The sequence below is a fragment of the Helianthus annuus genome, chromosome 11, assembly GCF_002127325.2.
Source record: "Helianthus annuus cultivar XRQ/B chromosome 11, HanXRQr2.0-SUNRISE, whole genome shotgun sequence".
Lineage (NCBI taxonomy): Eukaryota > Viridiplantae > Streptophyta > Magnoliopsida > Asterales > Asteraceae > Helianthus > Helianthus annuus.
This window is the reverse complement of record NC_035443.2, coordinates 73,014,476-73,033,815: the sequence shown is the minus strand read 5'-3', so window position 1 is coordinate 73,033,815 and position 19,340 is coordinate 73,014,476. Positions and strand designations below refer to the sequence as shown.

The 19,340-nt window shown below is 35.7% G+C and overlaps 1 protein-coding gene and 2 long non-coding RNA genes across 3 annotated transcripts; 1 reads left to right on the top strand and 2 right to left on the bottom strand.

Annotated features, from left to right (window-relative positions):
• The first annotated feature begins 3,600 nt into the window (after nucleotides 1-3,600).
• Nucleotides 3,601-5,641, top strand: LOC110892097. Its single transcript, XR_002565830.1, has 3 exons — nucleotides 3,601-3,732; nucleotides 4,247-4,313; nucleotides 5,444-5,641. It is a non-coding gene; the product is annotated as an uncharacterized LOC110892097 (long non-coding RNA).
• Nucleotides 5,642-13,450: 7,809 nt separating this feature from the next.
• LOC110892098 lies at nucleotides 13,451-15,059 on the bottom strand. The gene is made up of 3 exons (XR_002565831.2): nucleotides 14,896-15,059; nucleotides 14,319-14,372; nucleotides 13,451-13,739 (listed from the first exon to the last, which is right to left on the bottom strand). It is a non-coding gene; the product is annotated as an uncharacterized LOC110892098 (long non-coding RNA).
• A 622-nt stretch (nucleotides 15,060-15,681) lies between these two features.
• LOC110888387 (galectin-3-like) lies at nucleotides 15,682-17,351 on the bottom strand. The gene is made up of 2 exons (XM_022135916.1): nucleotides 17,039-17,351; nucleotides 15,682-16,073 (listed from the first exon to the last, which is right to left on the bottom strand). Exons 1-2 carry the CDS (start codon nucleotides 17,349-17,351, stop codon nucleotides 15,682-15,684), a joined length of 705 nt encoding a protein of 234 aa, XP_021991608.1.
• Nucleotides 17,352-19,340: the final 1,989 nt, after the last annotated feature.

Genomic DNA, 19,340 nt, shown 5'->3' with positions numbered 1-19,340 from the left:
CTCAAACCGCATTCAAGCACAAGTTCACCACCACCCATTGCCACTCTCATCAAGAAAAAATGTATTCTAATAAATTCAAGTAGTGGCTCAACTCTCACCAAGAAAGAACAAGGGGATATGGGTTGCCGGTGTGTCATGCAATTTAATACTCAACTGTTCAGTTTGGACCATTTTTCGCTTGATTTTAAAATTTTCATATTTTTTTTCAAAATTTCCCCTCATCCCCACACTTGGGATACATTGTCCCCAATGTATGGGTTTGAAGGGAAGATCGCTTAAACCACTACAAAATCAATTGTAGCTTTTCCACTTAAACCCAAATTTCTTTTTGTTTTTTTATTCTTATTACTAAAAACACCACCAACTTTCACAACCCATCACTAAACATATCAAAACACCACCCATCCACCCAACCATGAACATAAACATGAATATATACAATGGTGCACAAAATGAGAACAAAACACGACCTGATCCGTAAATCAACAGTGTTGGTAGTGTGCAGCAGCGGTGATCAGACAGGAACACAAGCATCTCTTGGATTCTCTGATATCTCAGCGGGGATGTTGCCAAACATCCCCACACTTGAATCATTGCATCCGCGAGGATTGAAACGTAGTAACCTGCCAAAACACAAACACAACACCAAAACAAAACAAAACAAAACAAAACAAAACACGAATACAATACTCTACATCCTTGGGCTGCCTCCCGAGAGCACTAAGTTTAAAGGTCTTCAGCCAGACCATACCTGATAAGCGTTACGGTGGTCTCAATGCACACTTACCCAAAACATTTCCAATAAATGCTCGGAAATTTACATGCCATCTCCATAGATTTGTAAGTATAATTGGCATGTTAAGACTGCACTTGCGGGCTTTGCTAATCCACTTCATGATATATACCTTAATGTCTTGTAGTTTCACCCTTCTTATCTTCTTCCTCGAACCCTCTTCCCCACACTTGTTATTTTGAATGCCTGATATGGGAAAAGGTTCAGTACACATATTCATCTCCTCAGACTGTTCTGCCTCATCATCTGCACACACCATCTGATCCACCAGTGACTCTTCATCAGATAAAGGACTCATTGGTGTGGTATTATCCTCCACAACCTTCTCCTTCATGTGAGAAAAATCTCTAATATTATCAGGTAATGGTGAAAGGCGTTGTTCTATTTCTATCTTCATTTTTAAATTCTGACATTTAGAAACTAAACAGTTGATTCGATCTTCATCGGAAAGGTTGGGTGTTGATAAATACTGCTCGAGTTTGGACAAAGTTACTTCCAATATAGCAAGCTCTTTCTCCTCCTCGGTCTGATAAGCATAAACACCCTCGGGCTCAGAATATTCTTCAGGATGATATTGTCGATATCCCTGATACGGTCTTAAGATGTGTGCATCCATCATTTTTTTATTCCAATACTTTGGGTTTTCTGAATACACCATGCACACATCATAATCATAAGTGTGATCGCGACCGCAACAAAAACATAGACCATCCGTCCTTGTCTCATAATAAACATCCTCGTCCCGATCATATCCATCCGAGTAATAATCATCCTCCATCCTAAGTCATAATCATCAGCGTATGATGGAGGTGGAAGCTGTGAAACATAAGACAGCGGTTTTCCATGTGCCCTCCTGTAGCGGGCCTCGTGGCAACCGATACATGGATGACGTGGACCCCCGCACAATATACACGTAGAGAAGCTGAAATCTGTGTAACGCACTGTCATCCTGCACAACACAACTCAACTACCAAGTGTAAATCACGAACATCAAAGAAAATATTTTTGGGATTTTTAATTTTTTTAACTAATACACAAGATAACACACGTTGCGCACTACTCCCCGGCAACGGCGCCAAAATTTGACGTGCTGTCGTGGTACACGCAAATTTAATCCAATTACAACTAATTAGCTAGCGGTAAGTGGGTATCGAACACAGGGAGTTTGTGGAATATGTGCTATCTTGATGTATGTCTAAATTAACTAAAGCAAACTAAATTGCAAGAAATGTAAATTCAGAATTTTGGCGATTGGTTTTAATTACTAGATTAAACTAAGTTAAATTACAAATCAAGGTTAAGTTTTGTAACAGGATAAGAGGATAGTGATCATCCCAAGTTTCAGGTTTTAAGTGACAATTAACGTTAATGTTCAACTGGAAAGAACCACATAGACATGGCTCATGTAAGATCAATTGTTTGTGATGAAAGGGAACCAAGTACTCGGATTCCTAAAACGCGAGGTTGTTACCCGATGACCAATCAACATATATCCAACCCTAATCCCTCCCATGATATCTCGATTACCAACGGCACCAAGAACGTATGATTTAGAACTATGATCAAACATACATCAACAGTTTACAAACAACCAATCAAACACCATACTAAACTAACAACACATGCACAGTCTAATATTCCAGAAATTAAAGAACAAAACATAAGTGTCACGAGAAAACCTTACATTCGGGATGACCACCAACGAGATTAGCTGCGCATAGTATGGTGAATCATCATTACATCAATTATATTGTTCATAGGAATTAAAACAACAAACCCAATGTTGGAATCTTCCAAAATCCACACAAGAACACCTATTTTTGCCTCCAAGGACTGCTCAAAACGGTTGGGAATGATTGGATTTGAAAAGACACCATAAAACATCATAAATTAGGGAAGTTACACATTTCTCGCTGGCTTCCACCGTAAGCTACGGTGGCCACCGTAGCTTACGGTGGCTTGGAATGGCTTACGGTGGGTCTCTACTACCTTACGGTGGAAGAAAAACGCTAGGGGCTACCGTAATTTACAGTAGCTACTGTAAATTATGGTAGGCTTCAGCATGCAATTTTGTTTTCAGCATAACTTTTTTGTTTCAACTCCGTTTTCTTCACCGTTTTTGCCTACGTTCTCGTAATTTCGTCCTCTATAATGTTATTCTCTTAATTCTTCCATACCAATAATTGATTTTTTTCATTTATTCTCCGTCTTTCACACTCCAATCCAGTCGCGCCTATTCGAAGCTTCATTTCCACACTTTTAAGCCCCAAATGTACCTGAAACACAAGCAACCGTAGTTATCTAATTCTAGACAATTACCCGATTAAATATGGGATTTTAATATCGTTTATACCACTTAAGGGTTGTCCTACGGACTACCCATCAAAGTCCATGAGGACTTACACATGGAAGGCGCATGCGTCGAGGAAAATGATGATTTTTACTAAAAGAAATAATGTCTGAAAAACGAAACTAAGTGAGTTTGGCCCAAACCAAAAGAACCACGTAAAGAAGGTTTCGGGGACGAAACCTCTTTAAGGGGGTAGACTTGTAACACCCCGAAAAGAGAAAATATAAAACTTTATACTAAAATTATAAAGTATAAAATAAACAAAAAAATAAACTAACTAGGAACAAATAACCTAGTTAGTCATAAGTCTGGTTGTAACAAAGAAACTTGGTTAAAAACCCTTATTGGTAACTTAAGTAAAGATAAGGGACCAAAGTGGAACATGTGTTAACTAGTTTTAATAAAAACAAAATTGAACACACCAAAACACACACTTGGTGTGTTCTGGTCGCGCACAAACACAGAGCGAGGAGAGACTCCCCAAGCTCAAACCCTAATTATCTAGAATTGATCAAATTGAAGGCCAAATTCCGTTCCAAATCGAAACCCGAGTATAGAATAGTGATCACCGCAGTAAAGGGATCATAAGGTATGTAAAATTTCATGGTTCGATCTCATCTTGATTTCTAGATGAACACATGAGATTCGAAATCTGAGTTTGCATGATTGTTACTTGGATGAAATTGTAATGAAATCATGTCTAGGAGTAAACCCTAGTCATTAGTTTGTTTAATTAGGGTTTAAACTATGAAAATTATGATCATTCATTATATGTGCTTGATGGGTTTTATAGAACCATGATGAACACTAGAATCATGATTGTCAAACTAGTGTTGTTTGAAGCTATATGAAGTAAAACCAGAATATTGATGTGGAATTTGATATATGAACTTGTGTTAGATGTTAAAATTTGGCCAAATAAATAGTCATCAGCCTTGGTTATGGGTTTAGTAAAATAATGCCCTTTAGGTGTTTGTTGAAATGCCTAAAAGAAGATTAAATATTGAAAATTCTGAATAAAAACGCATATTAGAATGATGAGATGAAATATGCGTGATATGTTGTGAAAAGAGTTCTAAACAATATATGGTTGAACTCTATAGGCAAGGAATCCGGATCGTTAAGTGGACAAGCCGGTGGAGACACGCGTTTGAAAGGAGCGCTTTAAAGGTACGTAACTACGGTTTCGTTACGTTATGCTCGTTATGATATGTGAAGTTGGTATTTAGTTGAAGTGACGAAGATCACTAGATAGATAAACGGGTCAAATATTGGTTAGAATAAGTTTGGTGTGTTGTAAAATGGTGGTTTCCATTAAACAACCAAACGGATCGAATAATGGTTGAATTTGTAGTGTTGAAGTGACTAATACGTCACTCATTAAAATTGAGTATAAAAGCGTAAACCATGGAACGGACGTGATACGCTAAGGTTGACAAGCCCGGGAATGGGTAATTATGGTTAGAAACCAATGTTTATGAATTATGCAAGTATGTAACCGTGATTCCGTTACATTATATTATTTGAATAACTATGGATACTTGAAATTGTGTTATTTAGAAATGGTAGCGTTAGTAAAAAGTGACGTAGATCACTATTAGTTAAACAAGTCAACAACTTGAATAGCAAATGTTGGGTAGTCATTAGAAATGGAGGATTCCATAAATGAGCCAAACGGGTCGAATAATTGTTTAGTAAGTAGTAGAAGTATGTTTTGAATAGCAATTGGTGACGACGGATCACAAGAGCGTGAAACCATAGATTTGGTAATGAAACGCCTGTGATCGTAAGCCCCGGACGTTGGGTAAATACGCCTTGCGGTCATAGAATTTGTTAGTGGTTGAATTAGTGCAAAAGTATACGGGACAAATAAATACATTAGGCATTTATAGTCTTTCAGCCCGTACATTCTATTTTTGACACAATGATCTTGATAGACGCGTTGGTAATTTAATTACAGGCGCATAGGAAAAAGAATCACCTAAAACGGACGCTCGGATAGAAAGTTATGAATGTTTGAAGTTAGAATTGTGACAAATTTAAGAGCTGGGAATCTGCAGCTCAAAACAAGCAACCTGCTGTCGAAATTAGGGTGTCGCGTCGCGCGACACCAAGGCTGAATCATGGTCGCGTCACGCGACGTCGGTCGCGGCCCGCGACGGATTTAAGCGACTTAGTCGCGGCCCGCGAGGGCTCTATCAGCTGCAAAAATTTTGGATTTTGTTTGTTTTGTTCAAGGGACTTGTTTAATTATGTTTTTAACTCATAAAAACTAACTTACGTGTTGGTTTTAAATTTAGGTACTCATTGTATGCTCTTGGATAATGATCAAGTATGGAACAAGAACCGAACATACAATGTTTTGAAGCTTCCGCGTCAATCTAAATTTGTTATAGACAATGTTCGTTTTGTTAACACTTAACTTGAAGCCTTGGATGTTTTAAACTAGTAGTTAGTTAACTAGAACTCTATCACTATGCAAACTTACCATTTTGTCTAATCTGTTTGTAAACAATGTATTTGGTATAAAAATGCGTATTTTTATGTTAAATTCTCAATTAAATGAGACGGGTGTTACAACAGTCCTTCACTTTTGTGATTTTTTTGTCATTTTTATCCAAACGTCTAATTTGCTTTATTTTTTTGTTGGTGCATACGTCTGTCGACTTCGTCTTGTATCGAGTCTTGCATTGTTCGTGGCACGAAGATCAAGAAAACAAGTCAAAAGCCTAATTCCGCTTGAAATGTCATCATGTAATTCCGCACGGAATTAGTATTCCGTTTGAAACTGGTTACAATTCAAATGAAATTAGGTAATTTCGTTTGAAGAGATTAATTCCGTTTGAAGTTTGTTGTTGCAGGTTAATCTCGCTTGAAGTAATCTCGCTTGGAGTAATTTCGTTTGAGACACTGATTTCGCTTGAAAAGTTTTTGTCTTGATAACCGTGTTACTGAATCATGAGTGAAGAATTTTACAACGCATTTGCCACATCCACGACTACTCTGGCTGTCATTGCTCAAAACATGAACTTGGAAAATGAGACCGGAACTATGCAAAAACCCCCGAAACTAATGAGCATTGAGGAGTATTACGGTTGGAAAGATCGGTTTGAAAACTGGGTTCAAGCCAATCATTTGAGATCTTGGGAGTGTATTTTGAAAAAGTATGTACTACCACGTACTGAACTGCGAGTTGAAAAAAAAAATCTCTGAATTCAATGACAAAGAACAAGACATGTACAGAGCTAAAAAGATGATGATTAGTCTACTTCAGCAAGCTATTAAAGAAGACATCTTTGTATTGCTTCAACATGAAAAACTTCACGATCAATTTGGGATGCTCTTAAAATCAAGGTTGAGGGAAGTGAGAAGATGATTAAGAGTAAAAAGGCATTGCTTAAGAAAGAATTTGATCTTTTCACATGTCTGCCAGGGGAAGATACAAAGAAGTTGATTGAAAGATATTGCCACTTAGTGCGTTCTATGTCATTGTTAAGCATAACCAAAGAACGAGAGGAATGGGTTGATAAATTAGCTGATGCTTTACCTCAGAAAGAGTGGGGTACATTTTTTATCTTAAAAAACACCGGAGAATATGATGATTTGACGATTTCTCAGTTCATCGAAAAGATTGAAGGACAAGATCTTGAATAGCAAAAGATTGCAAGGATGAATAATCCTAGTAGTCAACAAGATGTGAAAATGTATTACAAAGGCAGTGTTCAAGAGGCAGAAATGAGTCCAAAAATACAAACTGCTTTTAGTGCTGGAAACTCATCTGAAAATGTTGATCAAAGTCCAAACAACAACAGTGGATTTTCTTCATATCCGAGTGTTAATCCAAAGAGTTCAATTTCAAGTTTTCATTCTCAAAGTTCAAAAAGTGGAAATGGTTGTGTGATACAGTGCAACATTGCATTGAATCTTCCAGATGGTCAAAGTTTTTCTGAAGAAATTGCAAAAGATCACATGGCGTTACTTGCAATTGTGCTACAATCCTATGAAGGTTTGGTTGCAGGGAGAATCGGCAATCCTATGCTGACAAAAGAGGATTACGATCAGATAGACGCTGAAGAGATGGAGCTCATGGATATCAAATGGTGCTTAGCTAGTGTCCTGAGAAGAGCTGAAAAGTTCAAAATGATTACAGGAAGAAATGATTTTCTGGATGCACATGTTTCTACTTTAGGTTTTGATAAATCTAAAGTTACTTGTTTTCGATGCAGGGAGAAAGGTCATTTCAAGAGAGAATGCAAAAATCAGGAAGCTAGTGGAACAAAGAATCCGTTTGGAAAAGATGATTACTATCGGAAAGCCATATATCAACAAGTCGGACAACAACAACAACAACAACAACAACAACAACAACAACAAGAACAAGAACCACAAGTGGCTCATGGTAGAAAAGTAATAGAGGATTCTTCAAAGAGAGCATGTTTGGTCAATCAAGAAAATTTCAGCTGGGATAAATACATTTCAGCCGACAACAAAGCATGTCTAATCAATCAAGATGATGAAAAGTTACCAGAAGGATTTAGCTAGGATATGTTTGTGGATGAGAATGGGGAATTTAAAGCTTTCATTGCTAAAATTGTAAAAGAACCAGATTTGTTTACAGAATGGATGAAAGTGGTTGGTGTTAATGTGAAGAATCAAGAAGAAGAGTCTGTTACATCCGATGAAAGTTCAGAAAGAGCAACTGTGTTTGATCAAACACCATCTGATTCTAGTTTTTCAGATGATAGTTCTGAAAAGTCAATAGACATTGATCAATCACCAACTGATGACAGTGATGATGATGAGGAGGAAGAAAGACATATTAATGTTGCAAAAACTCATCTATCTCCTGAAAGTTTTCAATTTTATTTTGCAGATTGCTTGGAGAAGCTGAATGAGAGACGGGCTGCAAAGGAACAAAAGAAAATGAAGTGTGAAAGTGTTGGTCAAAAAGAAGAAATTGTTCAAAATGAAGAGGTTAAAATTGTTGCTGAGGAGATTGTTGAAAAAGAAAAGGTGATTGAAGTTGAAAAAGTTGTTGAAGCTGAAAAGATCATTGAAGTAGAAAAGATTGTGGAAGTCATCAAGCCTTGCTTAAAGTGTTTAGAATCTTGCAAGCATTGTGCAAAAAAAGATGAGAAGTTGACTGAGTTTGAGAAAATGAAAGAACAATTATTGTTCAATCTCAATTATGTGAAAGAGTCATATGATGTGCTAAATAGAACAGTAACTGGTCTACAGAAGACAAATTCTGAAAGAGAAGATGCATTGACCATGATGAATGCTGTGATGATGTCGAAGCAAAAAAGCAATAAATCATTACATTGAGGAATGTGCCAAGCTAAAACAAGAGTTGGAGACCGAGAAAATTGAAAATGAAAGAATTTGAAGACTGTTGCAAAGTTATTCCAGTTCTGATTATTTGATTGATCGAATTTATCCAACTGTTGCAGGTTTTGAAGCATTTCAAGATGATGAGAAGCCAAAGAAGAAGGATACTGGTAAGAAACAGAGCGTTAGTTATAACAAGTGTCCGCCACCGATTTGGGAAGGGTATTCTCCTAGAAAACCGAACGAGGAGCAAGTCAAAAAGGCAGTCAATATAAAGTTAAATCCGAAACAACTGATGAATTACCAGAAAATATTGACATCACGTTCACTTCGTCTGACACTGATCATGAGTCTGAGTTAATAAAAAAGGTGGTCGATCAGGTGTTGGATATAGATGAGGAGTCGGAGTCAAAGTCTGAGTCTGGAAGTTCGAGTTCGTTGGTCAACAGTCCAAAACCGTCGGTTAAACGGGTTTATAGTAAAGAGTTTTTGCTATCAAAATCTAATTTGAATAATGAAACATTTGAAGTTGCATACACTTTAAATGATTCTGACAAATTATATTCTGATAAAGAATTTCCAATAAGAAGTGTGAGATTTGAAATGATTAAAAAGGTTTTCAAATTAACAGAAATCAATATTTCTGAAATAAAAGACTTAAATCTTAAAGCAAAACCTAAAAAGTACACTTCAAGAGTACAACAATGGTTAAACAAGAAAAAAGTTTCAGTTCTGGTTCAGGTTATCGAAAGAAACCAAACCACAACAGTAATTTCAAAAAGAAAGGTTTAGGTTTTATTCCTCCAGAAAATTATAAAAATGAGAAAATTTCTAAAAATACAAAATTTGTGTCAGGAACATCTACAGAGAATGAAAAGAAGAGTTCATTCTGGAGATAGTCAAATCAAGAATTTCTTGCTGAAAAGAAGAAAACTGAAACTCATCAGAGAAAAGAGACAAGAACCTGTTATAAATGTCAAGAAGTTGGTCACATCGCCTGGAACTGTCCTAAAGCAACCAACACAAAACAGGGAGTCTCAGAAAAGCTCGAAGAAAAATTTGTTGAGAAAAATGAACCACCAACTGAAAAATTCAAAATTTTTGAAAATTCAACTTATGAAGTTGGTGAGTGTTCAAAGAAAAATTTTTACAAAAAGAAAGCTAAAGACAACCAAGTGTGGTTAAGAAGTCTGATGTGAAATCTGGCGATGAATCTGATTCCACAAAGTCAGAGGAGCCACAGATTGAGGTTAAAGATGAAAACTCAGTACCTCCAATGGATGATGAAAATTTTCCACCATTGAAGGCTGAGAATTTTAAACAAAAAGTTGGTAAGGTTGAGATCTCGAATCAATTCTATTCTGAGAAGAAAGAATTTGATGTCGAGAAAGCATTTAATGGAAATGTGAAAAATATTTTTGAGAAAATGGTCGAGGGAAAGGCAAAAGGGGTAAAGGATTTTTGTGAAACAAAGAAAGCAACTTATTACCCAAGTGTTGTTGAGGAGGAAACATCCAAGTTTGGTCAGGCTTGGATGGAAGTTTTTCACAAGTAAAATCCTGACTTGCCGGAGCTCCCAAGTTTGTAATCGTGGAGCAGGAATCGGCATCACTTTTGATAAAGATTGTTTTTGTGAATGAATCTTAAAAATAGTTAAACTTTACAGGTTATGGACTATGCCGGAACTCCCAAGTTGGTAAGTGAGGAGTAGGTATCGGCATCCTTATTGAAAAATTCATTTATGAGAAATTTCAGTCTTCAAGATTAATCAGGGACATTAAATTGTACTTGGTTTATCTTTCCTACATGTGGTTGATAGTTATTCGTACAAGTGGTTAAAGATAAACAATGTGAGGAGATGAACCCCTAACCTACAAGTGGTTTAAAATCAACAAAACTTATTTTCCGGAAAAACCATTTTGATTAAAACAAACTTAAGTGTTTTGAGATCGTAATGGGAAAATAGTTTGTTGTAAGGGGGAGTTCTGATTGTTAATGCCGAGTGGATGGCGAATTGAAGCAATTCACAACAGTTGTCACTTTGATTGTATAGTTTGTTTTCAAGTTTTCTTTAAATGTTTCTGAATTTTAGGGGGAGTAAGCAATTTTCAGAAAATCCAAAAACATTAGAAAATTTGAAAAATCCAAAAACATGATAAAATAAAAAAATGAGTTTTGTTGTGAAAAGAGGAAATGATAGTACATCAGTGGACTGTCACAACACGCTAAAGAATTGGAAAGTCAAATGTGATAAACAATCTCACTGCGGATGTGTCAGTAGGTTTTTACACATTTAGTAAATTGTTTTCGAGATATAAACCTAAAAAATCAAACTTGCTTATCTCGTGGGGAACATTTCTTGGATATATGGGTAACCCCCGAAATCTTGTTTGAAAGGTCCCTTTTTCTGAGATACTAGGTCTTTATAATCAGTGATATCTGGGGTATTATCCCGGGACTTCTGATTTTGCGGAAGCAATGGCCTAGTCCCCGTATAATGTTTTACGCTTGCTTGAAATAAAAGCACTACCCTCAGCATAAAAAATGATGAAACATTGCAAAATGCTAATCATGTGCTGTTGAAGAAAAGATTCTTTAAAGGGAACACACCTAAAGTCGAACCATCATCTCTCTGCTGAACGGAAGTTCTGACCTGAGCTCTCACAGTTTCGCATTTAACCCTTTAACATATATCATCTAGGTATACTCACTTGTAAGACTGAATATTGGGATCTGGATACGGGAGTATATTCAAGTTGACGGGACAAGCGAATAGGTTTAAGTCTATTAAAACACTAATCTCGTATCTCGAAACAGTTGAACTTTGTGTGAAAATTTAAGTGGATCAGTATACTGACAATCTAGGTGAATTGTTTAGAACTTAAAATGTTTAAAGCTTAACGGTGTTGGTGATTTGTCTCAAAAACTGATATGATCCTCTTACACAAACTCACAAAAATATTGTCTGTAAATATTTCTTTACTGCGTTTTATATCAAAAAATTCCTAAAAGATTTTAAGTGTGTTTTAGCTTAAACTTTTGAAAAATCCAAAAAGATTTTCGACAACTGGTGTTGAAAAGCTGATTTTCAAAATTCCAAGTGCTGAACATGATGATCATTTTGTGAGGGGGAGTTTGTGTTCTAAAACGATAATGATTGTTTTCAAATGGTTCATCAGAAATTCTGGTTGAATTTAAAGGGGAGTCTGAATATTAAATTGTTAAATTTGTGAAATTTATTGTGAGGTAGAGGATGTGCAGGATAACCTGGATTCTGAGTCTGAGTATAGAGCCAGGTCATGATCCTGATCTTGTGAAAGCCAGGTTCCGATACCTGAGGTACTCATGATTTCAAAAAGCCAGGCTGCGATCCCAGCATATTGAATGGGGGAGTCTGAAGACATCCGAGGAGAGTTTGTTCAAGGGTGTCTGTTGATGCTAAGGAGGAGAGTAAAAGAGAAGAATTGAAGAAGGTTTTACTGTGTCAGATTCTTCAGAGATAGCAATCAGACTGATAAAGACTAAAGACGTTGAAGACTCGACACTTAAGACTCGTCAACATCCGAGGGGGAGTCTGTTGGTGCATACGTCTGTCGACTTCGTCTTGTATCGAGTCTTGCATTGTTCGTGGCACGAAGATCGAGAAAACAAGTCAAAAGCCTAATTCCGCTTGAAATGTCATCATGTAATTCCGCACGGAATTAACATGTTAATTCTGTTTGTGTGTAATTCTGTGTGAGATGTCTAATTCCACGTGAGTTGTAATCTCGTTTGAGTATGTTTCGTGCGGAATTAGCTAGCCTATAAATAGGTGTGATTTCGTGTCATTTGTAACGAAAATTAGTTAGAGGTTTTTCGACGGCGAAGCTCTGTCGAAGTGTCATATTGCTGTAAAACTGTTTCAGATCAATATAAACGACAGTTAAAGTGTTTCAACTCATCATATCTGTTTCCGCCTTTCATGTTGAGTAGAACGCCTCTGATCGACTCGTCTCGGGTCCGACAACGATCCTACATTTTTCTATCAAACATTTGGATGAAAATGATAAAAAAATCACAAATCTCAGGGACGTTTTTGGAAAAAAAAAAAAAAAAACCGTCTCACATTTGGATTGGGGATGCTCTACTTTCTATTACTCACCACACCCAATAATGTTCTGCCACGTCATCGAACTTGGTTCCATCACTAGTCATGGATTTTAGTGGGGGTGCCCATCACTAGTGATGGATTTTTTTATTTTTTTAAATAATAAATTAACAATAATAATTTCATTTAAATAAAAAACAATATTTCTAGACATATTTTAGGTTACAACTTAAAAAAATATAAAAATAAAAAGATACATAAAGAAAACTTACTCCTCGTCTGAATCCGTAAATTCAAACCTAAAGAACCTACAAGTTCAATTAAATCATATCTCAACCGAAAGTGAATTTCTTTCATTGCGCAAGTCTTGTTGGACATTTTCGTGAACGGGAACTTGTGTAGGAGGATCCGGCATCCAATCTAGAGATATTGCACGCCCATCTTCTTTTATTAGCATATTGTGCAATGTGCAATATGATACATGCATATACTATGCTATGAATTGTTTTTTTATTCATTGCACGAACCAGTCGGTTTAGTATGCCCCATCTACCCTTTAAAACACCAAAAGCCCTCTCACCATCTTTTCTTGCCGATTCTTGCAACTTCTTGAACATCTTTTCTTTAACCTCGATAGGAAATGAAAGAGCTTTTGTAACGTCCACTTTCCATAAGGTCTAAACTCAATACTTTATTGTTGAAAATCACGACCCAATTTGAACTTTTTACATACCATTAGAAATAAACTTAATTGTTCATACAAAAACCATTTCCGTTTAGACATTCGCAACCAAAAGGTTTATACGTAAGACGTGGCATACTAAGATTTAAAGTTTAACAACTAAACATAAATTATTTGTAACAAAGTTATTTGAAACACCCTTAATGCACATTCGGAAATATTATTAATGACATACTATTTCTAACAAAAATTGGGCATGACTCGTCCGTAACATGAGCGGTTCCCTGTTTTTAACAATCATCATCATTTCAAGAAAATTCTACGACACGTTCAAAAGACATAACATGTTAAGCTTTAAGGTCTAGCTACTAAACAAAAGTTAGATACCACGAAAGTAATTTTTGACCCATAACATAATTACAAAGTAACGGAAGCGCGTGATGGACATGATTCGTGTGTGTTCGTTCCAAGTCGCCAAGCCATTATGTAGAGGATTTACCTACATCAAACAACAAACTTGAAGAGTTAAATTCCATTAACTATGTTACATTTTATCTAATAAACCAATTCATCTATTTCGTGTCTTCACATTATTCTTGCACTTACTACCCATCGAAACGGGTCAAACATACTTATCTCAAAATAGAGATAAAACATACCATTCATTGAATCATTGCTTTCCCGTTGAAATGGGTCAAAACATACTATCTCATTACTGAGATAAAACATACATTTATTAACCCGCTAGAAACGGGTAATTACATTCGTAACATAGACTTCCAGTCGGTCTGTTTACCATGGACGAATACATTCCTTTCATCTTTTGTACTTTCATCAACTCCAATCCGTTTATAATGGTTCGAGTAATTACATTCATTTCTTACATAACTTTCCAATATACGGTTTATTCGAGACAAACTGATCATAACACAATATCATTCATAAACTTTCTTTTCATATGACCCGTTTATGACGGGTCATGCTATCTATAACATAACTACTACGGACTAGCATAATTATGATTTTGATATAAAACGACAAGTTACAAAATAAAGTTTGTATGCATAAAACAACATACCTCGATCTTGCGAGCTTTCCAATTTCCTAGTGTTTGAGCTTTCTTCTTTTACGCCTACATTAATACATTCACTCTTTTAGCCCAAACTATGTCATTCCATCATTCATATAATTCCTCATATGACAACATTATCATAAATGAACAAATTTCACATATTTGTTCTCTTAGACATTTTATCGAACACTTGGCGGGTTTCGCATTGATAGGACATTTTGTTCAAATATTCAAAGACATAATCCTACTAGTTCATCTAGTAACTTACCAACAATCAACCAAATTCATAAATCCTTTTTAACCTTCACTGATTTATTTAACATTTCAAGTATTACAACAACATCATATGTTAGAATTACACATGGTTACTTCTATTTTTGATCATCTCATTCATAACATATTTTTATCAAATGGGTTTATACTAAAATCATTCAATGACCTAAAATCAAGCATGATTCTTGTTCTAGAGGGCATTCCTAAATCCTAACTCCAATTTACACATTTTGTTACATGAACTTACCACTTCAATATAGGGTTGTAACCCACTTCCTACAAAATCATAATTTCAAAGAATTGAACTTACCACTTCAATAATCGAGTTTAGTAGAGCGTTATTTGATGTTCATGGAGTGAATTATCCTTCAATTTCTAGTTTAATTGCTTGATTCTTTGAAACAAGGGTTTCCCCTTGTGCTCCTGTTCTTGTTCATTCCCCAGACACACACACTGTGTGTTTTTTGGGTTTAATTCTTTTTTATAAATTTAGTTTTAGTAATTTACACCTTTGGCCATTCTAGTTTATTTACTTATTTATCTTGTACCTTTTTCATTACATTACTAATATTTGTATCATTTCCATTAATTAAGTTAAATCTTTAATTGATTTAACTTTTATGTCTAGTAAATCTTTTTGGGGTGTTACAGCTTTCACAAAAACAGACCATGATGCGTAGATACCATCCACAAGAACATAGCCTCGTCTGTAATATCTTCCGTTAACAAAAAAATGGGCAGAAGGGTGCGGTACCATCTGTTACGCTTTGAAACAATGGCGATGTGTACAAAACATTGATGTCGTTGTTTGAACTAGGAACACCAAAATATGAATGCCAAACCACAAATCATTCGACGTCACCGCTTCAAGTATGATGGTCGGTCTTTTGACGTCACCCCTAACATACGCCCCTCGCAACTCTCTTGGACAATTTCTCCATTAGATATGTGTACAATCGATGCCACCGAGCATCCCTAGAAAATGCCATCTAGCCTCATGTGCGGCGTAATACGTGCGATGTCGTGTCCCGTCGGTTTACGTAGAAACTCATTGCCATACAATTTAATGATCGCGTTACAAAAGAATTGCAAACATTCACGTGAAGTTCTTGTCGACGTAGTATTCATCAAATTGATCGGGAGGGTTACCTGTCGCTAGTTGGCGAATGGCGGATGTGCATTTTTGTATCGACGTGAAACTTCGTTTGCCCCTCCCGTTGTAACCTTCTTGAAACCATTCTTCGCTTACTTCAACGTCTGCTACAATATTTAAAAATAAATCTTTCGTTAAAAGAAATCGTTTCCTAAACGTTTTGGCATTGTAGACCGGATTCTCCATAGAATAATCCTTCGTTAACACTTCGTTGGCATGTATACGATTACAATCCACCATTTTCTTCTTTGGGCAGCTCAAACCTTCAAGTTCGTTATACGCCTTCTCGAAAAAATCAAGCGTGTCATCGTCAGAAGACGAAGAGCTATCGGTGTCTAGCGGAAACGAATCGGTTGGAAATTCAATTTTTATGCAAGAAAGTGGTATAAAGTTATGTATTTGTGTGGGTGAAATATGTATTTGTGTGGATGGTATATATATAGTGTTTAAAATATTTATTTAAACACTCCAACAGTCCCTCTAACGGTAACTTTCAAAGATTTTCACGCGTGGTCACCAGCACGCGTAGTCACCATGACCGGTGTCGGTGTTCCACGCGTGATCACCCAACCACCACACTCCATCACATAGCACCCCCACCTCTCTTGGTGGTATATAGAAACTATTTTGATAGTCTCTTAGAACATTTATTAATTAGATTAAAAAATCCCTAATAGTTTCATACATCAATTCCAAAACAAACTCGAACTTAATTTTATTCATGTAGGTAATTTATGTCCATATGAAATTATAGTGTAGGATTGAATTCTAAGATTGTTTAGAATTCGAATTAAACTACAAGTTTACAACAATTTGTGCAATTAAATTAAGAGTTTATATATAAATATGGAAAAGCCACTTTGTTTCACTATTCCTTTAAACGTTACCATCTTTTTATAAACAAAGTAAATATAGGGATTGCATTTTACCAATAACCCATCGTGTTTTAGATTAATTTAAGAAGACACTGTGTATATACATAGATACATTATAACTTTTTTTTCTATCTCACTGTATAGGATTAGCATGTACAAAGTAAAAAAAAAAGTATTAATGACAGTAGCGGGTATTAGTCAAGATGCATTTTGACACGACGAATATATAGTTTTAGCATCTTAGTCCGAATCCGAACCACTGCCACCACCAATTTCTTCTCCTAAAGCTACTCCAAGTAAGGCTGCCCCGACTCCGGCTCCAATGTCGAGCAACGTTCCAACAACCCCTTCCCTTTTCTCCTTTTTCTTCTTTTTCTTTTTCTTTTTCTTGTCTTTGTCTTTTTTATCTTTATCTTTATCTTTGCCTTTATCCTTATGGTCCTTGTCCTTATTTTTATCCTTCTTTTGGTGCTCACTACCACCTGGCTGTGGTTGTCCGTAAGGCGGTTGCCCGGGTGGATATTGGTTTGGGTATGAACCATTTGGTTGAGGTTGGTTTGGATATGGTGGGTAAGCGTTTTGTGGGGGTGGTTGGTTTGGGTATGAACCATTTGGTGGAGGTTGATTTGGGTATGGACCATTTGGTGGAGGTTGGTTGGGATATGGTCCGGATGGCGGGTAAGCGTTTTGCGGAGGTGGCTGAGCCACCTTATCGTCTTTCGTGGGTTCATGAGCCATGGTGTCTACCTCTAGACAACCATTAGGATTTTGTAGATTATTTTTAAATTGGAATCCAAATTTTTTTGAGATAAATAGGAGAATGTTGTGAATACGAGACAAGTAAGGTGAAACAAACAATGATTACAAAGACCCTTCTTTTACTCCCTTCCACTCATAACTTAATTTTGTGTTCCCTAAAGAAAAAAAAAAAAAGAAGAAATGAAGGAAAGATAAAAAAAAAAAATGCAATTTTATAGTTATACCCTTATATTGGTAAAATAGAAGCTAGTGGGGATGGTAAGATAGTAAATAACAAAATGTTATATTCTATTCCCTTTCACTTCAAAGCACTTCAAAGTTATGAGAGAAAAACTATTATAAATCTTCCTTCTATTTTCTTCTCTTTCCTTTGCTTTAAAAAACTCTAGAAAACCCATTTTTTCACTTTCCTTTCATTTCATTTCATTTCTTTTCTCTTGTCAAATGAAACAAAATGTATTTTAGTAATTATGTGCTCGTCATGGATACAATAACCTACTTACCTAGCTACCTAGGTTATTATATGCACGTATTGGTAACAAAAATCTAATGGATACACATGTGCTTGTTCAGTGACAATCTAGAACAAAAACTCAGAGGTATCCAAAAAAATTAAATAAAACCAATTGTTGTGATAGAACTTTTTAAAGCAATTTTTATATATGAAGTTAAAAAAAACAAAAAAAAAACAGTAATGGATGATCATGTTTGTTGTGGGTTGGGAAAGAAAAAAATCAAAGTAATAAATTGTAAAAAGGTTTCATGTTGAACAAATTATAATTTGGGTTTTTAAGGGTTTTTTTTTGTAAATGGTTGGTTTATATTCCAGGACAAAAGATAAAATACAAAGTATCTTATCGTACAAAACGTACGAATAAAGTGGAAAAGTAAAAAAACACGGTGATATTTTCGTAATTATTTTACTCATAGCGTAATTATCAAAATTACTCTACAAATGATCTTGTAGTGTAATTGATCTTGTTAGGTAATTTTAATCTTGTAGGGTAATTTGATCTTGTATGGTAATTTTGATCTTATAGGGTAATTTGTAGAGTATCATAATTACTCTACAAATGATCTTGTAGTGTAATTACGATTAAAATAATTACAAAAATGTCATCACGTTTTTTTTTTTTACTTTTTCATGTCATTCGTATGGTGTGTACGATAAGATACTTTGTACAAAATCCTATAGTAATGTGAAATGGCCCATAAGATAAATAATGTCCTAATAGATTGACCCCAAAATAGCATATCCAAATGATAAGAAAGCCTAGAGTCGTTGGGCTTTGTTAAATGGCCCATAATACAATTTAACCTAAATATAAGTAGAGATTGTTTTTTCCTACCTTCTTCCTCATGAAGTATCTATACATTTCTCAGCCACATTAATTTACACGTTAATTTCATTTTCCTCTCTATATTCAGTGGATTTATTTCCTATATATAATTTATATATAAAAAATTTGCACTTCTTCAAACATTGATGAGTATCCCAGGCAACCTCTGGGATACCCGTAGATCCACCTTGTGTCTGTTTCAAACGATAGATGTTTACACATGTGTAGATTAACAAAAATTAAATGTAAGAAATCTACATTAGACAACTTAGGATGGTAAAATACATATGTAACCTAACAATAGAAGAATTATTAGGGTGGAAGGGGTGCTCAAACACAAAACACACTGGGAGTGATAAACTCTTCACTTAGTCAATCAACTCATATCATGTCAACTCTGCTCTTTACTCCCTATTTTGCACTCAAACACTAAGGGTGCTCCACCCAAACAATTTTTTCTTAAAAAAAGAAGATAAATTTATGATTTGTTGAAAGAGAGTGGGGTTCACCATTAACCCCCTCTCTCTCCCTTCTTACTCCTCTTCCCCACTCTGTGGCTACTCACCGTTGAAACCACTTGCCGAATACCAACTGGGTGCCGGCGGCGCTATGACGCGCGGCAAACCCA